Below are 26,934 nucleotides of genomic sequence, written 5' to 3' on the forward strand. Positions count from 1 at the left end.
GCAGGGGACACGGGTTCGAGTCCTGGTCCAGGAAGATCCCACATGCCGCAGAGCAACTAAGCCCATGCACCACAACTAGTGAGCCCACGTGTCACAACTACTGAAGCCTACGTGCCTAGAGCCCATGCTCCACAAAAAGAGAAACCACCACCATGAGAAGGCCACGCACCACAAGGAAGGGTAGCCCCCGCTCGCCACAACTAGAGGAAGCCCCTGCACAGCAATGAAGACCCAACGCAGCCAAAAATAAATAAAATAAAAAATTAAATTAAATTTTAAAAAATAATAATATTATAAGAAACATAGGAAATAATCCATGCAAAGTATTCGTTACAGTGTAGGCACTTAAATGATAGTGCAGGCTGTAGAAAGTTAACTTTTATAAAAATTTTCAAAATGAACAAAACGTACACACACGCACAGTTTTTACCTGAAAGATCATGTCTAGTAATAAAGCTCTCAGGATTTGATGGAAATGCTCTTTCTCCTGTGGTAATGCGACGTGCCACACAGATCATACAGGATTGCAAATCTACAATACAAAATTTAACCATTTAAGGATTATACTTAACCTTTGGATGTGTCTATTCAATAGGCAAGTAAGAACATGGAATTCAGTAGGAAGAATTACAACAATGGAAATTACAAAACTACAAGTTTGGCTGCTATTGTTTGATAATCACCACAAGCATGTGATGACTCTCACCTTCTCCTTCCTCCATCATAGCCCGTGGCTGGGACAGGGCAAAGCACTGCATCGTTTCATATTTCTGGCGCATTTCAGGATTAGTGTTTATGTCTTCCAGAATGTCATGTGGTATTTTCATCAACATACGGCAATTAAATGTATGGCTTTTTTGTCGCTGGGTCTCATTAGTCCAGGTAACTCCATTAACTTTAGAAAACAAATTGAAAGGAGTTTTTTAAAAGCTGGCAATTCAGTCCATGACTATCATCAAGAATTTAAGCTATAAATCAACTATACTCCAATTAAAAAAAAAAAAAGAAGAATTTAAGCTATACGTATTTTCTCATTATACATCTTCCATAGTAATTTCTACAATAACATTTCAAAGTGGCAATATATAAAACACTGGAATAATTTCAATTTCAAATTCAACAGGTATCTCACTTATATTTTGTAACTCACTGTATATCCTAGACCCATGAAATGTACACCAAACTCTAAATTCGTATTTGAAAATTTTGCTATCTACCACTTGCCCTGTTCTACATAAATCATCACTTGGCTTTCTAAAAGGTATATTCAATTTTCTAAGAAATGATCAAGAAAAAGAAATTTTTTTAACTTACTTAGAAAATACAGGGACTTCCCTGGTGGTCCGGGGCTAAGACTCCGTGCTCCCAATGCAGGGGGCCCAGGTTCGATCCCTGGTCAGAGAACTAGATCCCACATGCCGCAACTAAAGATCCCCCATGCCACAACGAAGACCCCGCATGCGGCAACAAAGATTCCGCGTGCCGCGACTAAGATCCAGCACAGCCAAATAAATAAATAAATATTTTTTTTAAAAAGGAAGATACGCATTAAAAGCCTACCTGTAGATTTTGGTAAGTTTTTAAGAAAATCCTTTCTGTCTTCTTCATGCAAGATATTGTAGACACTTGTGTTAACCAGGTCCTCTTGCTTATATTGCAGGTACTGGGTGACATTTTCTGACACAAATACAATGTTTCCTTCACGATTCACCACAAACAGGAAGCCATCCAATGCCTGAAGTGGGATATGTTAATATTGGCTATTATGGACTGAACTGTATCCCCTCCCCCACCAAAATTCATATGTTGAAGCCCTAAACCTCAATGTGACTGTATTTGGAGATAGGGCCTTTCAGGAGGTAATTAAGGTTAAATGAGGTCATAAGGGTAGCTCTAATCCAATAGGACTGGTGTTCTTATGAGAAGAGAGACAGACACCAGAAATGCACACACACAGAGAAAAGGTCACGTGAAGACACAAGGAGAAGGCAGCCATCTACAAGCCAAGGAGAGAGGTAGGTCTCAGGAGAAACCAAGCCTGCCAACACCTTGATCTTGGACTTCCAGCCTCCAGAACTGTAAGAAATAAATTTCTGTTGTTTAAGCCACTCAGTCTGTGGTATTTTGTTATGGCACCCTTAGCAGACTAAGACACCAGCCTTAGTACTAACTAGAATTTGAAAAAAAACTGTTGATTTAACAACTATGAGCCATCATTTCTATTAACATTAGCACCATCAATACAGGGTTGTATGAAAAAGACAATTTGAAAAGATGACAGTAAAGACAAAATCTGAATTAGCATCTAATCTAATTTTTGAAGAATTACTTCTTCAAAGGAGTTTTTAAAAATATGAAAAATCATCCTTAGTGCTTCCCATTTTCCCATTTGGTATCAAGTCAAGCTACAGGAACTATACCACTCCTTAGTGAGAATTTACAAAGAGGAACTGAACTGATCAACTAAAAAGGAGCTGGAACAAACTAATTGGAACAAAAACAGTTGATAAGTGAACCTGAATAAAGGGCTTCAGGTCATGACTTAAAAAGAAACATTCTGTAAGTGCTAAAGCTTAACTCGATCTATTTAAGACAACTACTTACAAAAAACACATATTTTAAGTCTTAAAACTTCCTCCAAAATATAAAACTGTAGTGTGCCATACTATCAATTATGCAAAAATACACAAAAAAGTCTTAGCTAAAATATGCCCAAATGCATTTTTATTGCGGGGGGGCAGGGCGCCACAGGATCTCAAGAGTTATGTATATTTTAAATATAAGAGCATTTTATCATCATATTCAGAATACTGAGTTCTATCTCATGAAAAGAAACATTTTCTTTTTGCTCTCATATCCTAGCCAAAATTTTTTTTCTTTCTTTCTTTCTTTTTAAATCAACACAGCTTATCGTACAGCTAGAACCTTATGCTTGCCTGAAGTAAAAGTGGTCCTAAGGAGTCTTTATCAATAACTCCTTGTCCTGTGGAAGATACATCAGCTTTCTGAACATCATCATCACTGGAAATAGCTTTTCCTGGAAAGACATAAGGCAATACTACAAATAGCATATATATCAGTTATAGATTAAATCCACTTTCAAATTGTTCCCCAAACAGACACAAAGAGACACGCACACAGATGTGCATAAGCACATACACATTTCCTGATAAGAAAATGATGCTACAGTTTTTAAAGGTTAAAATTAAACTTCCGAGTTACCCAGGAGGACAGAAGATCCTCTAAATTTTCTTTCCCTACTAAATGTACTATCCCATTGCTTCCTGAAAGGGAACTAACAAGTGACAGGGCGAGCAACACTGGCCTTCTTCCAATTCTGGTGACTGTTTCCTAAAGAGCAAAGCTGGTCAACTCATCTGTCCATCTAGCCCCACAGAGGCTAGCCCTCAAGGAGCAGCAGTTCCCACCCAAGCAACAGGTAGCAAAAGGCAAATGTGAACACAGTTAACAAGTTCCTTCTAAAAGACTTGAGTGTTTTCTTACTTTGTATTACCTTGCTCTTTTATTTGACGTATCTGTCTTACTGTTTCCTTTAAAATTGCACATTTATCTGGTTTGACATTGAAATTGTCAATATCACTAAGATTAGCAGATATCAGTTCAGCCAATTCTTCAATATATTTACTCTCCTGCTCCCGTCTCCACTTTTCACCACTGCAGGTAAGGCTGGGAGGGGGGGAAAAAAGGCCATAAACATATCTATCACAAAGGAGCTATGAGCAGAATCAGTAGCTACACACCACCATTACACTCATATATAAACAAATTAAATTCAGCCCATAAAGACTACCAAAACATTGTCTTGGAGACCTAGTACAATACAGTTGAAATTCATAAAAACCTAAATTCAAGTCCACCTGTTGTTAGCCTAGGCCTTAGGCATTAGTCTCATTTCATCATCTGGAAAATGGGGATGAATAGTCTTTACCACGAAGAGACAATAAAATTAACAAATAATAAAAACAGTAATAGCTACTTATTAATTATGAGGTTTTATGAATTATAGGTTGTTTTTTATTTGCAACCATCACAGTGAAATTCAAGTGATATTGACCTTGGTAAATACTAAAAAAGCTAGGAAGTATCTATCACTGCATAAAATAGAGTATTTTATTTCTATTTTTTAAACTTCTAACTTCATTCAGGAAAAAAATGATGAAACCTCACAAATGCCAAAATATCAACTTATAACATGTTTTTAAAGGATACTAAAGATTCTCACTTGTAATAATCTTGTCTATCTATTCCTAACTGTTACGTCCTCCATTGAGAAATGCTTCTTACAATATCACACACTTAGTATAATATTCTCATTTCTACCTGAATCAGCCATAAAGCCTCTATTATAACATAAGAATGTCCCCATCTCATCATTGTACCACTGTACTTACTACAAAGCAAAATCATATTATTTAAACAAAGACAAAAACAAACAAACAAACAAAATCTAACCAGAAAATGCAAATAACAGAAAGCTGAAATGTTTTCTTCAAAACAAATAAAGGCGTGGGAGGCACCCTTGGTGAAGTATCAGGAAATAAACTGCTTACCCTTGTCCTGGAGTATCACATGGCAACTTGCGTTTTCGTGAATCAGGGGCCAGCGGATCCAAGGAGTTTTCTCCTAATCCGCTCATCGTGAATATACATCAGCAACTAAGAAAGAATAATAAGATACAAACATTATAAAATATTCATGACTCTCATAAAGGTGTCATAGGCTTGAATGGCTGCATTTTGTAATTCAGAACTGCTTTCCCTAAATGGTTAGATAATTCTCAAAATTCCTTATAGTACACAACTGTTCTGAAGACCTCAAGAGTTCATATTCCAGTTTAATTATGCAGAATGTCCATCCAACCCCAGGACAAATGTTTCTCAAGACTGAGTAAAAATGCATATATTGAATACCTCACAAAGAACAAGGCATCTTCTGCATAGTTAATAAGAAAAAGAGACTGTCAACTCTCCAACTGATAAAATCCTAAATTTTACTTATACACAAGTAAGATCTTATCTTGTCAGCTGGTAAGAAGTCTTCAAATGATAAATATCTAAATTATTTTCAGGCTATTTTCAAGGTAGCACATTTTTTCCTTAGACCATTTCTTTAGTATTTATCATCCAATGTGTTTTTCTTCTGCTACTTCAAAATAAACTGAGATTGTGTAAATAACATGTAAACTCCAATACATTCTGCTTACAAATTAGATGTACAACAATAAAACTCCAGGTGGAAGGATTTTGACAAGATCCACAGAACAACAATTATTTTAATACTAACTGATGGAAATATAATATGCTTTAGTTAAAGTTGCATTGATAAAGAAAATAAATGTAGGCTATTTCTTGTTGAAAAAAGAGCAGATTTTAATACTCAGTGCTTCATAATTTTAAGACATCTACTAAGCCTTCACTTAACAAGAATTTTATTTGTCTTAAACTCTTGTTTATGAAGACAATCATTGTTATAAAGAATTCCAAGTCAACGGAGAAGTTCAAACACTCCAAACTACTTTTTCTTCATTTGTTAAAATGTATCTTTCATTCCATCTAGAGTCTGAGACATACATTGAAGGACATAAATTTCCACTAGGTGGCACAATACTGCCAGAATGAGAAACAAATTAACAGAAATGCAAAATTTTACACAAGATCCTGATCACACTTAAAATATGTAGCTTTAAAAAATCAAAATCAGAAGTTTTAGATTACATTATCATCTTTCAGATGTTCTAGGTATGAATTAAACACCAACGGAATTTATTCTACGAATAATTTTGATAGTAAAATGTAAAAGCTGAAAAGCTAATACGTTTTAAGAACTTGGTGTGGTTTTCTTCTCACAACGTAAGTTAAAATAAAAGAGAAAAGAACTTAAAATAACTTTCACTAATGTGGCTTATTTATTTACTTGTTTATTGATTGATTGATTGATTTTTGGCTGTGCTGGGTCTTCGTTGCTGCATGCGGGCTTTCTCTGGTTGTGGCGAGCAAGGACTACTCTTCGTTGCAGTACGCCGGCGTCTCACTGCAGTGGCTTCTCTTGTTGCGGAGCACGGGCTCTAGGCGCGTGGGCTTCGGTAGTTGTGGCTCGCGGGCTCTAGAGTGCAGGCTCAGTAGCTGTGGCGCAAGGGCTTAGTTGCTCCGCAGCATGTGGGATCTTCCCAGACCAGGGCTGGAACCCGTGTCCCCTGCATTGGCAGGCGGATTCTTAACCACTGCACCACCAAGGAAGCCCCCACTAATGTGGCTTAATGTCATGATTTTAAAGTGTAACCATGGGGACTTCCCTGGTGGCACAGTGGATAAGACTCTGCGCTCCCAATGCAGGGGGCCCAGGTTCGGTCCCTGGTCAGGGAACTAAATCCCACATGCATGCTACAACTAAGAGTTTGCATGCCACAACTAAGGAGCCAGCGTGCCACAACTAAGGAGCCCATGTGCTGCAACCAAGGAGCCCTGGAGCCGCAACTAAGGAGCCTCCCTGCCACAACTCTAAGGAGCCCGCTTGCCACAACTAAGACCTGATGCAACCAAATAAATTTTTAAAAATAAAATAAAATTTAAAAATAAAGTGTAACCAGATCCCACAATGCCACAATACTATAATTCTTCAAAAATGGCAATGTCATAAAAGACAAAGTCTTTAAGTATTCCAGATTAAAGGAAGCTAAAGAGAAATGACAATTAAATGCAATATTTGATCCTATACTGGATCCTGTACTAGAGGGGGAAAATGCTATAAACGACACTATTGGATCAACTAACAAAATTTAGAATATGGACAATAGATAAAAGTATTTTACCAATGTTAAATTTACTGAAGTTTATTTCTGTACTATGGTTATTTAAGAGACTATCCCTATTCTTAGTATTTAGGACAAAAAAGCCATTATGTACACAAAGGACCCTCCAATGTTTGGGGGGGTGGATTACATACAAGTGAGTGAGTGAGTTAACAGGAGAAGAGGAGGGAAAGGGAAGGGAAGAAGAGAAAAGAAAGGAGGCCAGCAAATTGTTGACACTGGTTGAATCTCAGCTGGGCAGAAATTTTAAAATTCTTTGTACTATTCTTTCTCTTGCAACTTTGGTTTAACTTTAAAATTATTTCCAAATAAAGTTAAATGTATGTTCAGCTTTTTGGATCCGCCATCTGCGGTGGCACCGCCACCAATATGCAGATTTTTGTGAAGACCCTGACAGGGAAGACCATCACTCTCGAGGTCGAACCCTCGGATACAACAGAAAACGTAAAGGCCAAGATCCAGGACAAGGAAGGAATTCCTCCTGACCAGCAAAGACTGATCTTTGCTGGCAAGCAACTGGAAGATGGACGTACTTTGTCTGACTACAACATTCAAAAGGAGTTCACTCTTCATCTTGTGTTGAGACTTTGTGGTGGTGCTAAGAAAAGGAAGAAGTCTTACACCACTCCCAGGAAGAACAAGCATAAGAGAAAGCAGGTTAAGCTGGCTGTCCTGAAATACTATAAGGTGGATGAGAATGGCAAAATCAGTCGCCTTCGTCGGGAGTGCCCTTCAGATTAATGTGGTGCTGGAGTTTTTATGGCCAGCCACTTTGACAGACATTATTGTGGCAAATGTTGTCTGACCTATTGTTTCAACAAATCAGAAGACAAGTGATTGTATATTGGTTAATAAAAGACATGAACTAATGAACTAACATTTAAATGTTGAGTTTTATTCCAGTGATTTTAAAAGTGGGTTTTAAGCATCAAGTTAATCGCACTATTTTCTTAGGTAACCTGTACTTGGCAGAATTATGTTGTATTTGATACCAGCTGTCTAGATACAGGCCAGTTTCTTTGTACCTCAGCAGTACTGACACTTTTGACTGATAATTCTTGGTTGTAGGGACTTTCCTGTGTATCATAGGGTGATGAACAGCATCCCTGGTCTGTACCCACTCGCTGCCAGTAGCACACCACCCCTCCTCCCCACAGCCAAAAGTATCCAGACATTTCCAAATGACCCCTGGGGGTGGGGAGGAACCTCCCTCACCCCCAGATTGAGAAACATTGGTTTGTGTGAATTGGTATTATAACCTTGCCTAAAAAGAAGCTACAATGTATTGACACTTGTTTCCTACAAAGGAAGTTTAAAGGTGGCAGAGCTCTCAAGTTACCAGTTAAAAAATTCATCTGCGTATGGCTGGTTCACTTTGTTGTACAATAGAAACTAACACAGTATTGTGAAGCAATTATACTCCAATAAAGTTCTATTTAAAAGAAAAAAAAAGTATGTTCAGTTTTGATTTACAATTTTCATATTTAAAAAGAAAAAGTGATTCCTTAAGAACAGAAATAGAACATTGTAAAGCAACTATACTCCAATAAAAATTAGTTTTAAAAAAACAGAAATAGGGGCTTCCCTGGTGGCACAGTGGTTGAGAATCTGCCTGCCAATGCAGGGAACACGGGTTCAAGCCCTGGTCTGGGAGGATCCCACATGCCGCAGAGCAACTAGGCCCGTGAGCCACAATTACTGAGCCTGCGCGTCTGGAGCCTGTGCTCCGCAACAAGAGAGGCCGCGATAGTGAGAGGCCCGCGCACCGCGATGAAGAGTGGCCCCCGCTTGCCACAACTAGAGAAAGCCCTCGCACAGAAACGAAGACCCAACACAGACAAAAATAAATACATAAATAAATAAATAATTTTTAAAAAACAGAAATAGAGTAGCCACATCTCAATACAATTAGTTTTATATTTGTTTCATTCAAAGGTTATTTTTAAATTGAGTGGCCAACCATCCAGTGAATAATAGCATTTTATTTTAAAAATATAATTTACTCCACATTCTAGATATTATTTCCTTACTTTGACGTTAAACATAAGCTGAATCCTCAAAACTGAGTAATGAACTCTTTAGTGGATAACAGCATTTCATTTGAAAGACATAATTTATTCTATGTTCTCAGTATTATTCCCTTACTTTGCTGTTACACATAAGCTGAATCTCCAGTACAGTTTAAGGTGCCTAGCATATAAGAAGTGATCAATAAGTATGCCTTGAAAAGTACTGAGTAAATGGAACATTCAACTTATCAAGTCATATTTTATAAAACAGATTTTCCTCCATTCTGATTTCTATAAAAGTTCAAAGGTTACTTTAAACTTTTAAAATTTTTACTGCTATGGTTGATATAGGATGTCACTGAAATGAATTTTAGAGCCATAAATTACATCAATAGAGAATCAAAACCATGACAATCTTAGTACGAAAAAAAAATAATCACAATTATCATGTAAACCAGAAATGCATACATGTCATTCATGTTAAGTCAATGTTTATGTGCATATAAGAGAAACCTAAATATGTCTACCTATGTCCAAATACACATGTGGCTCCTTCTCTTGATGTGTCAGAACAACAAGCTATAACATGCACATGACTGTGCAGTCTACATGCTACCAAGTCTACTCTTTCACAGAGTCCAATGATCTCTAGTAACAAAGGTAATTATCCAGAAATATACCAATGCAAGATCCTAATTTAAAACCACAGTAGTGGGACTTCCCTGGTAGGTCCACTGGGTAAGAATCCACGCTCCCAGTGCAGGGGGCCTGGGTTCGATCCCTGGTCGGGGAACTAGATCCCACACGCATGCTGCAACTACGAGTTCGCATGCTGCAACTAAAGATCCCGCGTGCCACAACTAAGACCTGGCACAGCCAAAATAAATAAATAAATACATACATATTTTAAAAATAGAAAAATAAAAAATAAAACCACGGTAGTGGTGTTTACTCAAACAAGAAGATATCAATATAACTATTTAAGATATAAAATAATTTTCACATTCTATTTTTTTAGGAACAGGTTTGACAGATTTCTTTTTCTAGTTATTAGACAGGGAAAAACCTTGGTACTACAATCACTGTACCATGCCTAAAAAACCACATGATGTCCAAGTTTGAATGACAAAATACTGTATAACAAAAAAATCAAAGTACAATAAATATATCCCTTAAATTTCATTTGGCTGAAGAAAATGTTCAACATTAGAAATAATAAACAGAAGCATTTCCCGCACCCCCAAAAAAATAGTTTCAGCATATACAATAATATAATAATTCCTGAGCACAGATGACTATGACAAACTCTTTATGTACAGTTTTCTATTTATTTGGCATTAATATTAGTTATGAACATAAAAAATTATAAATAGCATTTGTTTTACTTGCCAAGTCTGTTGTCTACTCACTGGCGGAGCCAGACTCAAACTGTATTTATCTGGGGGGATATATTATCTAGTTTGGTAAATTATTCTTTTGCAGGTATGATAGGTAAAATGCTTAGCATATACACACTAAATCTAGACCATTTTCAGTCACTAGTCAAGAATTAGGGTGGGAGAGGGGGACAGAACATGTACCAGGCCCATGAGTAGATCAATTTCCCCCCCCCCAAAGAAGTTCAAAAGGTTAAGAAACACAGATCAGTAACTGTACAGCTTACATTTTTACATCTTAAATTACAACCCATCTAGTTTGAAGAATATATGGAATTGGTAAAATCCATATTCAAATGGGAAATAATATAGCACAAGAGTCTCCCAGTACCTCTGACTATAAGAACAGTCTATTAATATTGAGCCCCTTCTAAATTCTGATTCCTTACAATTAAAGATTATCATCTACACAGTTGAGTAGAAAAGAAATTAGGACCACAATATATACCTGCCCTACCCCTGGGCAACCTGTACTCTTATCCAATAGTAAGGTGCATACATGTATTTTTGTGTGTGTGCACATTTTCTTTTCTACATCTTTATTGGAGTATAATTGCTTCACAATACCGTGTTAGTTTCTGTTGCACAACAAAGCAAATCAGCCACATGCATACACATGTCCCCATATCCCTTCCCTCTTGAGCCTCCCTCCCATCCTCCCTATCCCACCCCTCTAGATCATCGCAAAGCACCGAGCCAATCTCCCTGTGCTATGCTGCTGCTTCTCACCAGCCAACTATTTTACATTCCGTAGTGTATATACGTCGATGCTACTCTCACTTTGCCCCAGCTTCGCCGTCCCACCCCATGTCATCAAGTCCATTCTCTATGTCTACCTCTTTATTCCTGCCCTGCAACTAGGTTCATCAGTACCATTTTTTTTTTAAGATTCCATATATATGCGTTAGCATACGGTGTTTGTTTTACTTTCTGACTTACTTCACTCTGTATGACAGACTCTAGGTCCATCCACCTCACTACAAATAACTCAATTTCATTTCTTTTTATGGCTGAGTAATATTCCATTGTATATATGTACCACATCTTCTTTATCCACTCATCTGTTGATGGGCATTTAGGTTGGTTCCATGTCCTGGCTATTGTAAACAGAGCTGCAATGAACATTGTGGTACATGACTCTTTTTGAATTATGGTTTTCTCAGGGTATATGCCCAGTAGTGGGATTGCTGGGTCGTATGGTAGTTCTATTTTTAGTTTTTTAAGGAACCTCCGTACTGTTCTCCATAGTGGCTGTATCAATTTACATTCCCACCAACAGTGTAGGAGGGTTCCCTTTTCACCACACCCTTTCCAGCATTTATTGCTTCTAGCTTTTTTGATAATGGCCATTCTGACCAGTGTGAAGTGATACCTCATTGTAGTTTTAATTTGCATTGCTAATGAAGAGATGTCCCCCAACTGATTGTTAAACTGGAGATACACCTCAACCACACTTCCAGATGAATCGGATCCAAAGACCCAAAATGTATTCTATGCTTCAATGTGAACTCAACTGTCTAGATCCTTGAGCCATTTTTACAATTATCTTCCTTGTATAAAATGTTTCTTACTTGGGCTTCCCTGGTGGCGCAGCGGTTGAGAATCTGCCTGCCAATGCAGGGGACACGGGTTCGAGCCCTGGTCTGGGAGGATCCCACGTGCCGCGGAGCAGCTGGGCCCGTGAGCCACAACTACTGAGCCTGCGTGTCTGGAGCCTGTGCTCCGCAACAAGAGAGGCCGCGATGGTGAGAGGCCCGCGCACCGCGATGAAGAGTGGCCCCCGCTTGCCACAACTAGAGAAAGCCCTCGCACAGAAACGAAGACCCAACACAGCCATAAATTAATTAATTAATTTAAAAAAAAATGTTTCTACTTAAAAGTTCTATGCTATACTACTTAAATATATTAATATGACAATGCACACTTTAAGATTACATTTAAGCAACATATTCTATACAACTACTTTAATACAGAATAATAGCAATTTACAATAAATTCAATGCTCTCAAAATATAATGCTACCTATTTCTATATTATTTGGAAAAGTCGTAAGCAGATTCATGATAAATCAGATTTAAAATGAGCAAGAATCTTACAGCAATTGGATAAAATTTCTCTATAAATACTACAGGGCTTTCTACATAAAACAATCATGCTGTGGTACAGGTTTAAGCTTAGACGTGCACAGAATACAATAAACTGCTAGAAAATGAACATTCTTTAACTCTAAAAGCAACAAAGAATTATATCCACCAGCTCAAAAGCCATGAAAATGATGATATGTGGCTTAGCAGCATTAACTAGCTTTCCCTTTGGTTATTCAGTTAAGACAGGATGGGAAATCTTGATTATGTACAACAAACTAGCCAGATGGACAAAGATACAGGAAGTACTCCCTGTCCAAAAGGAAGAGATATCAATAAACAATGCTAGTGTCCATCAGGTGAGCAAGAAGTTATTGGTGGTGGGGGGTGGGGGGGGGGACCGTAAGAAAAGCCATGCCATGCCAAAATGGGGAGGAGATAAGTTACCCAGTAAATCTCAAATGGCCTAAAGACCAACTAAAATATTTTATTTTCCTAAATTAATAAGGGAGAGGGAAGGGGACAGATAACTTTTGTGGTAGTACAGTGCTGGGCATATCACATATTCTGTATAATTTCTCACGACTCTCCAAAGTATGTATTACTCCCATTTTACAGATAAAGTAGTATCTAGATCACACACAGATACCAGATGGCAGAGCTGGGATTACAATATTTTCAGACTTTATAATCAGCAAAATATGTACCAAATGTTCCTTGGGCATTTTATCCACCCCCTCCCCCCCAAAAAACATAAACCACTTATACTGTTGAGTCACACCATTTCCAACCAATTAACCAGAAAATCTCTCAGGTCATCAGTAAGAACATTGAGAAGTTGTTACATGCAGGGTTTAGGGGCATGTAGTATTATGGCCAGAGGCAAGGAGGTGCTCCAGCTCAGCAGGTACTAATGCTGCTATTCCCCTCAAGCTCCTAAAAACCAACCATTACTCTACAGGTCACCAGATAAATGGCCCTCTGAGATGGTCTGCTATTAACCATGACCTTTATTTCCAATTGAAACCAACAGTCAGTGATTCACATGGCAAGAAGGAAACTTAGATCAGAAAAGCAAGAACTATACCCAAAATAATCTGTCAAATATTTTCATTCTTGGGTTTTCTAAGATTAAATGCTGGAGCCAAGAACTTTTGAATATCCCACTAATTCAGTTTATTCATCAGGCCTGTTTGCCTGATTTATACAAGGTATGATTAAATACGCCAATTAGGGAGTACTTCTGGGTGTCTCCTGAGAATCCCAGTAACTTAAGGAAATTTTCATACAACTGTGGATTTGAACTGATTTACCGAAAACTGCTTGAAGCATTATGTAAAAGCAGAGGCTGATCAAGCCAATTAGAAAAAAAATTACCCTCGGGAAAGATTTATGAGACATCCGTACATAAACGAACTACCCAAAATACAAGTTGCAAATTGATGCTCTTACTCAAAAGACAATTTTAGTATATAGTCATCACCAGTTAGGTTTAATCCTACAAGATTATATTTTCCAAAATATAAAATGAGAGGTTTATTTCAATCTTCTGTGCAGCTCCAAGAGAACCAGCACCATGGAGCAAAGAAAGGAAACAGAATAGAACCTGTGTGTGTTTAGGGGACAAGAGGAGGCAGGGGAAGAGAAAAGTCCATAAACACGGAGCCACTATGGACATTTCCTCACCAACCAGATGACTCTTCCAGTGAGTATCTCCTACCTTTATGTTCTAATTCAACCCTGGTATAGAGGGTAAGAACTGAAAGGAGACAAGGCAGGGGTGGGTAGTTTCAAATAAAAGCTAACTTGCAATATCCTTTTGTTGTGTTGTTGATAACCTGTCATGTTTAGTAGGATAAAGTATGAACCACCTAATGCAATCCATCTTTTAAATTTAATTCCATTTCCGTTCAAACATTTGCATGCCCAGACCATCTGAGGACCAGGAAAGAGAGAGAAATGACACCACACATTGCTAGAACTCTCAGGCAAGCAGAAGAGAGGAACATACAATTATAACAACATTATTTGGTAAGTGTTAAAATGAAGGCACAGCTGATAGGAAACCTACCAGCGTACATTTTTTTAAAAACAGAGAAAATGCATATAAACAGTATCTACAATAAACTACCTTGGTGTAGACATATGCCAGAAAACAGTGTAAATCTCAGGTCCTGGTCATTCTTTTCCTCTATCTTTAGTTAATAATGCCTGCAAATTTGGAAAAGGGCTAGCAGGGAGCAATAAAATAAAATATCTTATTTTTAATACATAAGTTGAGCTGAGAAGCATCCAAACATGAATTAACAGCTATTTCATCCACAAGGTTTCATTCTCTCTTCTCCTGTTGTATGTCTTGCCTTTTCATTCTCAATCAACAGGATGACACCAAAGCCCCTTTACATTTATGCTCCGGGTTTTTTTTGTTGTTTTTTTTTTTTTAACAACTTTATTGGAGTATAATTGCTTTACAATGGTGTGTTAGTTTCTGCTTTATAACAAAGTAAATCAGTTATACATATACATATGTTCCCATATCTCTTCCCTCTTGCATCTCCCTCCCTCCCACCCTCCCTATCCCACCCCTCTAGGTGGTCACAAAGCACAGAGCTGATCTCCCTGTGCTATGCGGTTGCTTCCCACTAGCTATCTATTTTACGTTTGGTAGTGTATATATGTCCATGCCACTCTCTCACTATGCTCCGGTTTAAGCCTGATGACGGTGAACTCAAACACAAACTCCCCAGATGTTCTAGTACCAGAACTGGGCATACCAATTAGCCAAGGCAAGTGTTAGCTACAACTGGAAGCTTGTTGCCAAGAGACTTCTCAACCTCTACATGAGCAACAGAGTTGAAGTTCACAAATACACACTGTGCAGAGGGAGTTAAGCAAGCCAATTCCGCTGAAATCAAATTACCCTCTCCTGACAGCATACTAACTAGCTGCGTAATTCTTTAGCTGTTTTAAAGGTTACAGTGACTCCTACAATGTAACACGCTGAATCTCTCTCATTCACAGGAACAGACCTAAACCCGAAGTTCGTAAACCTCATTTTGGCTTCATTCCTGAACAACATACTATCCAGTTGTACTTCTTCCTCACCACCACCTCCACTACCCAAGTGGCTTGTGCTAAAAGAGATTCTGACAAAAGATATCATGGAAACATTTCCTATTTATATGTAACCTTAAGTCATTTATTTCTTTTTAGATCTCCCCTTCATCCCTCTTTTATCTAGAATACTAGAATACCTAGTCATCCTTCAAGATCAAACTCGACTGTCACCTCTGGTGAGATCATTCCCAATTCTCCAATTAGAAAAAGTTGTCCCTTCTTTATCCTAATGCATTTTCCATAGTTTATTACAACATTTTACAAATTACACTCTACTCTTGTACACTTTTCTGTTTCTACTTTCTACGCTATAAGCTCTAAACCATAAAAACTTGTAAGAGACTTTTATTACAAACTCCTTCCTCTCTCTTTTCACTCCTACTACCACCATTCCCCTTGTTCCTTTTTCCAACTCCAGTTCTCCTTTTCCTTCCCATCCCATTAGATGTACTTTTGACCAACTACAATATTCCTAAAATATAGAGAAGATTGGGGAGAAGGGGCTAAATACCTTGTAGAACAGTTCTGCTTCTTTCTGACATGTCATTTTTCACTTGGATATTCCCATTCCAAAAAATATGGTGGCTTCAAGGTATCTATCAAAATAAAACTCAAGGGTTTGAATCCTTCACGGGTGATGTACTATGATACAATAAAAAAGACAACGGGGCTTTGTTAGAATTAAACTTGTCACCTCTAAAAAGCTTATCACCTGTAAAAATTGGGGATAATCACACCTCACATATTCTTATGTTTATTGTGAGAATGAAAAGCAATACAAAGCAAGCAACTGGAACAGGGAATAATGGTGATCCCTGAGGTACACGATACCAAGAACAAAGGTGTATGTTCACAGCAACATCAATTTTGCTCTCATTTGAAAAACAAATAGTTACAAATATACCACACAGCAACAAATTAAAAAGCTTCAGACAAATAAATTAGCCAGAACTATTCAGGCTATCTTCAGCGTACAGATAGCTGATTGGAATTTAAAACATTTTCCCACTGAAATAGTGTGGTGAGTGGCAGTTAGTAGCTAACATAAAGCCATGAAAATAGAATAAAACTACTGTCATAGATGTCTGTGTCCTTAAGATAAACAGGTATAATTACAGAATAAGTTGGCACCTTTTAGAAGATTCTGAAGAGGTTATCCAAGTACTTTCAAAGGTGCTAGGTAAAGCAAACAGTGCTGGTTCTTTTTTATATCTTTTTTTATTTCTGGATTTGTGGTTTAATTTTTCTTGGACAGACGTAAATATCCCTACATCAAAAGTATTATTTAGGGCTTCCCTGGTGGCGCAGTGGTTGAGAATCTGCCTGCCAGTGCAGGGGACACGGGTTCGAGCCCTGGTCTGGGAAGATCCCACATGCCGCGGAGCAACTAGGCCCGTGAGCCACAATTACTGAGCCTGCGCGTTTGGAGCCTGTGCTCTGCAACAAGAGAGGCTGCGATAGTGAGAGGCCCGCGCCCCGCAATTAAGAGTGGCCCGCACTTGCCACAACTAGAGAAAGCCCTTGCACAGAAACGAAGACCCAACGCAGCCATAAATTAATTAATTAATTAATTTTAAAAAAACAGGTCCTTCATAGTCGCGATTTAAAAAAAAAAAACTTTGGAAAAAAAAAAGTATTATTTACACCTAAGGTTGTCCCTTGGCACATAATGAAAACATAAGCAGGAAAGGAAGGGAGGAAGGGAGGGAGGGAGGGAAGGAGGGAGGGAGGGAGGGAGGGAGGGAGGGAGGGAGGGAGGGAGGAAGGAGAGAGAAAGTGTCCAACCCCCTTGAAGTAAGTGGTAAAGCTCTGGATTAAGATAAGCAGTGGGGAGTTAGAGAAGTATGTGCACAGAGCAGAAATAAAATCTGATATAAATTTAATTAATAAGCAATAAAGATACAAATGAGAGATGATCACAGCATGTGCCCCATTCTCTCCTAATCCATTATTTCTATCTGCCTCGGAGAAAAAAGAAATTTTAAGAAATGTTAAAACTAAAGAGCCGATGCCATTAGCCACCTGGTAACCAAATGACTGAGAGCAGCAAAACTGCTCTAGGAAGTAGTACTAGCCAAGTAATGAATGATACAGGGAATGGTAACCATGGGTCAACTACAAGACAGGTATTCCTAAAACGGAGTGCCTGCAGAGTAAAAAGCTTGAAGTAACAAGACACCTCCCCTACAGTACTGAAGCCCGGTCCACCAATATCAAAAGCATAAAGAAGCTACACTAACGTCTCAGAAATTGACAATGTGGAAATATAAAGCTGATGAAGCACTTTGAATTAATTTTTCAAAGAAAAGGTACTGAAGGTGGAAAAAGAGAGAAAAAGATATATCAAAGGAAAAACACATCTTAGCTAGATTTCCTTCTCTAAAAGCAAAGAGGCTGAGGCAGATGGTCTCTTACGCTAGCAACACGGCATGGCAAGTCTGACTCATAAGGCTTCCTGAATGGGTCATCGTGCAGACTGCAGGTTAGTCTGTGCTCAGTCCTCGATGTTTCCATTGTCTTTTTTCTTTTTCTGACCTCACAGCTTGTTACCCTTCAGCAATTATAATTCCACTCCTAGCCTAAATAACCTTAAATTCAAAAGAATCCTTTTTTAAAAATAATGCTTCCATATCCCTAGAAGTTATATGTCTGATGACAGAAGCTATCTCTTCAAATAAATCTCCAAAAGTCATTACTGACTTCAGGATGACAATAATACAAATAGCGAATGAGAGCATATATATCAAAGTCCATAAAGAAAATAAGAATGCACTCCTAACATCATTTACCTGTTGGAGGGTGGTGTAGCACTTGTAGCAAGGTTGAAAAAGTATCAAAGTCTAAATTTAACTTCAACTGCCTCCCTATTCCCCTCCAAAATATAGCTACTATACTATGTGGAGCTAAAAATCTGGTAATGATTGTTCAAGGGAAGAAATTTGCAGCAAGCGAGACTATAAACTACTGAGGAACAGGATGAAAAGATCATCACGCAAATAATCTAAAATAAAACATAGTGTGGTTTTTTTTTTTTTTTCTTTCTGTTCAAAGGTCAGTTCCATGACTCATGACTTTAAAGAGCTTCTCTGTGTACTTCACAAACCTGCCTATGCATGTGGAGTAAATAAAGCTGGGGGCACCTCATTATCGTGAGAGAACACTTGAGGCAAAAATTTAATTATGAACTCTTATAAAAACCATTCATACAACTAAACTGGTTAAAACCAAAACCCACGGAATGTAAACTGATACAGCCACTATGGAGAAGAGTATGGAGGTTCCTTAAAAAACTAACAGTAGGGGCTTCCCTGGTGGCACAGCGGTTGAGAGTCTGCCTGCCAATGCAGGGGACACCGGTTTGAGCCCTGGTCTGGGTAGATCCCACATGCTGCGGAGCAACTGGGCCCGTGAGCCACAGCTACTGAGCCTGCGCATCTGGAGCCTGTGCTCCGCAACAAGAGAGGCTGCGATAGTGAGAGGCCCGCACACCGCGATGAAGAGTGGCCCCCGCTCGCCGCAACTGGAGAACGCCCTTGCACAGAAACAAAGACCCAACACAGCCAAAAAATTTATTAATTAATTTTTTTAAAAAGACTAACAATAGAACTACCATATGATGCAGCAATCCCACTACTGGGCATATACCCAGAGAAAACCATAATTCAGAAAGACACATGCACCCCAATGTTCACTGCAGCACTATTTACAATAGCCAGGTCATGGAAGCAACCTAAATGTCCATCGACAGACAAATGGATAAAGAAGATGTGGTACATACAATGGAATATTACTCAGCCATAAAAAGGAACGAGATTGGGTCATTTTCAGAGACGTGGATGGACCCAGAGACTGTCATACAGAGTGAAGTAAGTTAGAAAGAGAAAAACAAATATCGTATATTAACCCATATATGTGGAATCTAGAAAAATGGTACAGATGAACTGGTTTGCAAGGCAAAAGTAGAGACACAGATGTAGAGAACAAACGTATGGACACCAAGGGGGGAAGCGGGGGAAATGAACTGGGAGATTGGGATTGACATATATACACTAATATGTATAAAATAGATTACTAATGAGAAGACACTGTATGGCACAGGGAACTCCACTGTACGGTAGAAACTAACACAACATTGTAAAACAACTCAATTAAAAAAAGAAAAAAAAAGTAATATAACTAGCTGCCCTCCCCCCCAAAAAAAAAACAAAAACAAAAACCCACTTCAGCAAGTGTCTTGAGAGTGGTCACAAAGTAATAGGGATCTAATGTACTACTATGGTTAACACTGCTGTATGATATACAGGGAAGCTGTTAAAAGAGTGAATCCGAAGAGTTCTCATCACAAGGAGGAAATGTTTTTTCCTTTCTTCTTTCTTTTCTTTTCATTGTATCTATATGAGATGATGGATGTTAGCTGAACCTACAGTGGTGATCATTTCACAATATACGTAAATCAAACCATCGTGCTATACCCCTTTAAACTTTTTCAGTGACATATGTCAATTATTTCTCAATAAAGCTGTGGAGGGGGGAAAGTTTTTTTGTTGTTTCTTTTTTAAGTAGTCACTCTTAAGCAGCCTGGGTGATGTCCACAGAGACAGAGGAGACCTCATTCCCTACACCAATACGCCTGGGATGAACTGTTCATCAAAAGAGTCAAGTTTTTTGCTGTTGTTGTTTGCTTGTTTTTTGTTTGTTTTGGGGTTTTGATTGTGTGTGTGTGTGTGTTTTGCCTTCAACAAGCGAATGACCCAGTGCCAGGAATCAACAAACTAGTACATGTAGAATCACAAATTGTATTTTGTGCTATAAAAGGTCTCCACTGAAAATTAATGGTTGATCTGTAATTTAAAAGCAGGAACAACCAAGTACCAGACATAGCACACCATGTCATATAGCTACTCAAAGTCCTAACCTCCTACAGTCAATCTGGTTCTTACTACCAAAAGAGATGGTTTAAGTCAAAGGCTGCTACAGTTCCAACCAAATTCACTAGGTCAGTAGTTCTCAACCTTTTTGATATCAGGATTTCTTTATCTTTTAAAAACTAGGAACCCTAAAAAGCTTTGGTTATGTGGGTTATTATCTATCAATATTTACTGTATTAGAAATTAAAACTTAGAACATTTGACATATTAATTCATTTAAAAATAAGTCCATTATGTGTTAACATAAACAATTTTATGAAAAATAACCTGAAACAAAACAATTCCATGAGAGTGGCATTGTTTCACATTTTTACAAACCTTACGTCTGACTTAATAGAAGACAGATGGATCCTCTTACCTACAACACCATTCAATCCGCTGCAATACTTCATATTGATTGAAACACATGAAGAAAATTCAGCCTCATAGATACACGTACTTGTAAAAGGAAGGACTATTTCAATAGCCTTTAACAATTAATTATAAATAATTTTCCTTGATATCGTGCTAAAACGACAAGTGGTACTTTCAGTTTTTATTTGAAAATACTTTCAAACTTACAAAAAGTTGCAAAAAACATAACAGTAGAAGGCATACCCTAAATACCCTTTACTCAGGTTTGGTTACTGTATTAGTTTCCTGTGACTACTGTAACAAATTACCACAAACAACAGATATTCTCTTGAAGTTCTGGAGGCTCAATGTCCAAAATGAAGGTGCCGACAGGGCCACACTCTTTCTGAAGGCTCTAGGGGAGAACTGCTCCACCCTCTCCTACCTTCTGGTGTTGCCAGCAACCCCTGGCATTCAAGGACAAGCGGTATTTTCTTAAAGATTAGCTGCAAAGTGAAATCTGAAACCCTATCAATGAACTTTCATACTATTACATTAAAATACACAAACTTACACTCTGAAAAAAATCTTTAAGCCATGCATGATTTTGTAACATCAAACATTGTCATTTGGATAATACTAGTTCACTGATTCAGCAGATTTTCAAATACTGATACATTATACAGTATCAAAAACTCCAGGGATTTCTCTGGTGGCGCAGTGGTTAAGAATCCGCCTGCCAATGCAGGGAACACGGGTTCGAGCCCTGTTCCAGGAAGATCCCACATGCCGCAGAGCAACTAAGCCCGTGTGCCACAACTATTGAGCCTGCGCTCTAGAGGCTGCGAGCCACAACTACTGAGCCGGTGCACAACTACTGAAGCCCGTGCACCTACAGCCTGTAGTCTGCAACAAGAGAAGCCACCACAATGAGAAGCCTGCGCACCGCAACAAAGGGTAGCCCCTGCTCGTCACAACTAGAGATAGTCCGCGTGCAGCAATGAAGACCCAACACAGCCAAAAATAAATAAATAAAATAAATTTATTAAAAAAAAAAAACTCCACATTAATATCACCACCCATCTCATTCATAAAGTCTTTAAGTACTGAGAAGCTGTCACACTCATGATGACAGATTCAAAATTAACATGATAATTTTTACTTGAAAACTCCAATTTTATCACTGTCAACAAATACTCTTGGATGTTTTTCTTGAAGTGATAGGTTTACCTTGCTCAATTTAAAGAAACTTTCTGCCAAATACTCAAGTTCCAATAACCACAGTTTGTTAGTCATTCTTTCAAGTAAAAATGATATTCCATGAAAAAAGTGGCCTGTTCAGTACACAAGCCAACCACACAAGTGCTCTTCCCCAAGACAACCATCATACTTTGGTAGGCAGAAGTGTTTTCTGCATATTTTCCATTCTCACTAGACAGAATGTTAAAAATACAGTACTCAAAGGTCAAGATTTAATGAAATAAGCAAATTTTGCTCCTTCATCAAGGACAATCCTAATTGAGAAACGAGTGGGGTTTTGTGGGGGCTTTTGTTTTTGTTTTTTCCTTTAAGTCTGAGTGCAGGGCAGTGAAGAACGCAAGGCAGTGAAGAATGCAATGACTACTAGTACAGTCTGGTAGTCCCACTGCCTTGATTCATGCTAAGACACCAGCAGTTTTATGCATCATTGCTTTTGTACCATCAGTGCAAACATCAACAGAATGAAAACAGAAAATATATTACTTTGGAAACAATTTAAAACTCTGTGGACTTCATAAAAGGTTCTCAGGGACTCTCAAGGGTTCACAAACCACACTGAGAACCACTGTCTTAGATTAAGGTAGGGACTGAGGGTTTGAAATTGGTATGGCTTCTCCCAGATCCTCTACATACTCATTTAATAAATACTTCAGTATCTACTATACGCAGGCCTAAATGAATAAGCCATGTTGTGAGATCAAAAGAACAAAGGACTTCCTGATTAGATGATTTAGTGGACTATTGCTTTCAACCAACCACACTCTCCCCCCCTTGCTCTAAATATAATAATGACAAAATATGTATTTTTTTTAATCTTGAAAGACACAGCCATGTTCAAACATAACAAATACGTCTACGGAGCAAGACACAGAGCAAGCATACAGCAATGAGTTGATGACTCTATGAACCTACTGAACTCTAGCATTAGAAACTAGCAAAGACACTCAGGAAATCAAATCATGTGCAACGTAACAGAATCAAAAGCAAGGCTCATAGGTAGAAACCAAACAGAAAATTTCTGAAAGAGAGATGAAAAAAAGCTCTATCAATAGCTATCTAGATAACTGATTATATCAAACTGTTACCTGTAGTTGTAGAAGAAAAAGGAAAGGGTTACATAGTTGGTCTCCAACTTAGAGAGGTTCAACTTACAATTTTTCAACTTTACAACAGTGCAAAAGCGATATGCATTCAGTCAAACCCTACTTCGAATTCTGAATTTTGATCTTTTCCCAGCTAGCGATAGGCAGTATAATACTCTCTAATAATACTGGCAGTGGCAGTTGCAGCCCATTTCAACTTACAATGGGTTCACTGGGATGTAACCCCATCGTAAATTAAAGAAAATCTGTACATACAAAACCTGGGTGGCACATAGCTCTGATATTGCAATAGTACCTCAGAACAGAATCCTGAACGTAGACTGAAGGTATGGTGGATATGGTTTGTGAAGGCAACAAAAATAAGCTAGGATTGCCTGGGGCAGGGAGAGGGGGACACATGAAGGGCACCAAAAAAAGAAAAAGAAGATTTCCCACTCAAGATGCAAATTGTAAACTAAAATTCCCAAGTGGATTTAAAAACTGAACTAAGAAAGATGGCCAAGAAATGCATCGATTCCAAAAGATGAATTCGCCACCCAATAAAGTGAAATCTTGAAATAAGTTTAAAATAAATGTTTACAGGATTTCCCTGCTGGCACAGTGGTTAAGTATCCGCCTGTCAATGCAGGGGACACAGGTTCGTGCCCTGGTCCGGGAAGATCCCACATGCCGCGGAGCAACTAAGCCCGTGTGCCACAACTACTGAGCCTGCGCTGTAGAGCCCATGAGCCACAACTACTGAGCCTGCGTGCTGCAACTACTGAAGCCCACGTGCCTAGAGCCTATGCTCTGCAACAAGAGAAGCTCGCACACTGCAACAAAGAGTAGCCCCTGCTCACCGCAACTAGAAAAAGCCTGTGCACAGCAATGAAGACCCAACGCAGCCAAAAATTAATTAATTTAAAAATAGAGATTATTTTTAAAAATAAATAAATGTTTACAATCCTTAATGAGATAAAGAATCAACAGCCATGAAAACATACATATAAAGAAACAGAATGTGAAAAGAATGAATTATAAAACTTCATAAATTATTAAGTACAAAAAAAGATGGTATTGCCCATTATCTGAGCACCAAATATCTGAACTCTGAATAGATTTGGTTAGCATGGGATACTTTAACCCATATCCGAAACAAAACTCAACAGATGGGATTAATTCCTAGACTGGACACAACACACACACACACACACACACACACACACACACAAAAACACACACACACACAATGAGTGAACTGGAAAATAAAACTGATGAAGCCAACCAGAATGCAGCACAGTGAAGTAAAAAGGGGATATAGGGCTTCCCTGGTGGCGCAGTGGTTGAGAATCTGCCTGCCAGTGTAGGGGACACAGGTTGGAGCCCTGGTCTGGGAAGATCCCACATGCCGCGGAGCAACTAGGCCCGTGAGCCACAACTACTGAGCCTGCGCGTCTGGAGCCTGTGCTCCGCAACAAGAGAGGCCGCGATAGTGAGAGGCCTGCTCACCGCGATGAAGAGTGGCCCCCGCTCGCCGCAACTAGAGAAAGCCCTCGCACAGAAACGAAGACCCAACACAGCCATAAATATAAATAAATAAATAAAATTTAAAAAAAAAAAGGGGGGGGGATATACCATCACTTTTACAAGGTTGCTGAAAGAATCTAAAAAAACCACACACCGAAAAAAAAAAAAACTCAGTGGTGGGCAAATGGTAGACTTGAAAAATGGCTCCCTCAAGAATCTTATGATTTACAGACAGAAACAAAGTTATTTTAAAAAGAGAATTTTTAAAATAACTATGTCTACAACCCAAATAAAATCAGGAAACAATGTGTGTTTTCCAACTCCAATATTAGCTGAATAAACTTAAGAAAATCTAAACCTTAGGACCTAAAAGGAGATTAAAGAGATGTCTTTTAAGAAGCACTGAATTCTCAAAGATGCTAATATCTACAAATACAGTTTTGGTAGTGGTCTGAAGCTGTTCTTACGTAAACATTTCAAATATTTTCCTTAAAACTTCTCTGATATTGTACATTTCTCTGTCAAAAGAATTTGTAGAAACAGTATCTTTTATTATAAAGGACACCTGGGTCACAAGTGCTTAAGGACAATTTCTTCTTTGAAAAATCACGTTAAAATTGATAATTCCTCTGCAATTTTTTAAAATATAAAGACACTGGCAATTTAGCCTAAATTTAAAATTCCATTCACTATTCATCATTCTTAATAAAATGGCTTCCTTTTCAACTGCCAAAAGGAAAATGGAAAGGGATGGAACTCGGGCTTCTTATACTTCAAATGGAATTGGGAGTTATTTAAGTAATGAAACGTCTACAATTTACATGATACCTTCACACCATAAAACAGGCTTATCAAAAGCCGAAGTAAAAACTCTCATACACACAAAAAAATTAAATTTCAACTTACTTCCCAGGGCCTAGGAATCAAAGGCCTTATACTACACTAAATCATGTCTGGAAATGAAAAGACAGTAGGATTACAGCTGTGCATGGCCAATTTATCTTCTGAAGTCAAAGAATGTCTCCTGTTACCTTGCAGCAAGTCACTGTGATCTGCATATCAATATATCGAAGGGCTGCAGAATCTGAAACCTATTCCAACCATAAAAGGTGTTATTTTAATTAACAAACTTGCCAACACATTAGGAACTTTGCAGCTCTATGCTAGAATTCTTTTTAAATTATTATCACGATCTCATTTTAAAGAAAACTTTAAAAGGTTAAGAACCAAGACTAAAAATTATTCAATTCCAATTCTATTTATGGTCACCCTCCAGTAAAATAAAATAACTAGCTCTATAAAAATCTTTTTAAACAGAAGAACAATATGCTAGCAGTTGATGTAGAAAAAAATTAATTTCTGTAATTCAGTTTCCTACATTAGAGCCAAATTTTAGAGTAGGGGAATGAAAGAAATGACAAATCACACATTATGTAACAAGAGTCCTACCTGGAATACATTAGGTACATTTTTACTTGTAATGATTGTTCAACTATGCAAGATAAAATTCTATGGAAGTGAATTAAATAACCTTCACTTCTGATCTTTAGATGATTGTGGACTCACATCATATAAGCTTAATATATGAAGCTCATTAAAGAATGATACATGATGGAAAATATACTTAAATCTTAGGAACACATGTGGAACATGTGTGCACATGCAAAGCTTTCAAAGTCACTTTAAAATGTGAAAATGAGTAAGCCTGTTATCCTTGATAAATGTCAGCTGTCATGCACTCATGTCCAATACATACTATTTTTCACAAAGCAGAGTACCAGAAAAGGCAATTTTGAATCCACCAGCTGCACATAATGGTTATATATAGAAAATTCTATTCAAGGTCAGAAGTTTAGAGGTTTTCAATATCAACTTCAAAATAATGCAGGCTTATATGTTAAATATTACACAGATTCCAAAACATATTCTTTTTAAAACAGTTTTTGAAAAGAAGAGTCATAAGAAAGTAATTACTCAAAGAGTTTGGCACATGAGAGATAGGGCCATTTACAACAGTGATATAAAGAGGATTATTTGTATTTTTGGATCGTTGAGCTGATATTTAGGCCAATTATATTTCTTAACTAAGTTACAAAATTAGGTACTACAAGAGCTACATTATTACTAATCTGATGATTTTTTATGTCTGTATTTTCCAAGTCTAATAAAACTGTCCTTTTAACGAGCCATGACTATGAACAATTACTACAACCTTACCTCCATCCATTTTTACCAAGAGCAGGGAAAAAACAGTGATTAGATTAGTACAGCAGTTTAGATAGTTTGTTGTTCATGCCAAAGACGGATGTTACAACTTTAACAGTTTTCT

At 37.9% G+C, this 26,934-nt stretch overlaps 1 protein-coding gene and 1 pseudogene across 7 annotated transcripts in view; one reads left to right on the plus strand and one right to left on the minus strand.

The window, feature by feature from the left end:
* NCOA3 (nuclear receptor coactivator 3) overlaps positions 1-26,934 on the minus strand; it is a 122,169-nt gene that overhangs the window by 22,515 nt on the left and 72,720 nt on the right. For 5 of the 7 annotated variants that reach the window (XM_036825431.1, XM_036825433.1, XM_036825427.1 and 2 more), the window contains 6 exons: positions 4,572-4,676; positions 3,515-3,687; positions 2,937-3,037; positions 1,561-1,735; positions 707-895; positions 431-532 (listed from right to left, as the gene is read on the minus strand). In XM_036825431.1, the coding sequence (XP_036681326.1) occupies positions 431-532; positions 707-895; positions 1,561-1,735; positions 2,937-3,037; positions 3,515-3,687; positions 4,572-4,657 (826 nt within the window). In that variant the 5' untranslated portion in view covers positions 4,658-4,676. Of the gene's footprint in view, positions 1-430; positions 533-706; positions 896-1,560; positions 1,736-2,936; positions 3,038-3,514; positions 3,688-4,571; positions 4,677-15,986; positions 16,072-17,497; positions 17,508-26,934 lie in introns of those variants that run through there. The other 2 variants (XM_036825430.1, XM_036825432.1) reach the window with 2 other exon arrangements.
* LOC118881063 lies at positions 7,133-7,986 on the plus strand (annotated as a pseudogene).

The sequence above is a fragment of the Balaenoptera musculus genome, chromosome 15, assembly GCF_009873245.2.
Source record: "Balaenoptera musculus isolate JJ_BM4_2016_0621 chromosome 15, mBalMus1.pri.v3, whole genome shotgun sequence".
Lineage (NCBI taxonomy): Eukaryota > Metazoa > Chordata > Mammalia > Artiodactyla > Balaenopteridae > Balaenoptera > Balaenoptera musculus.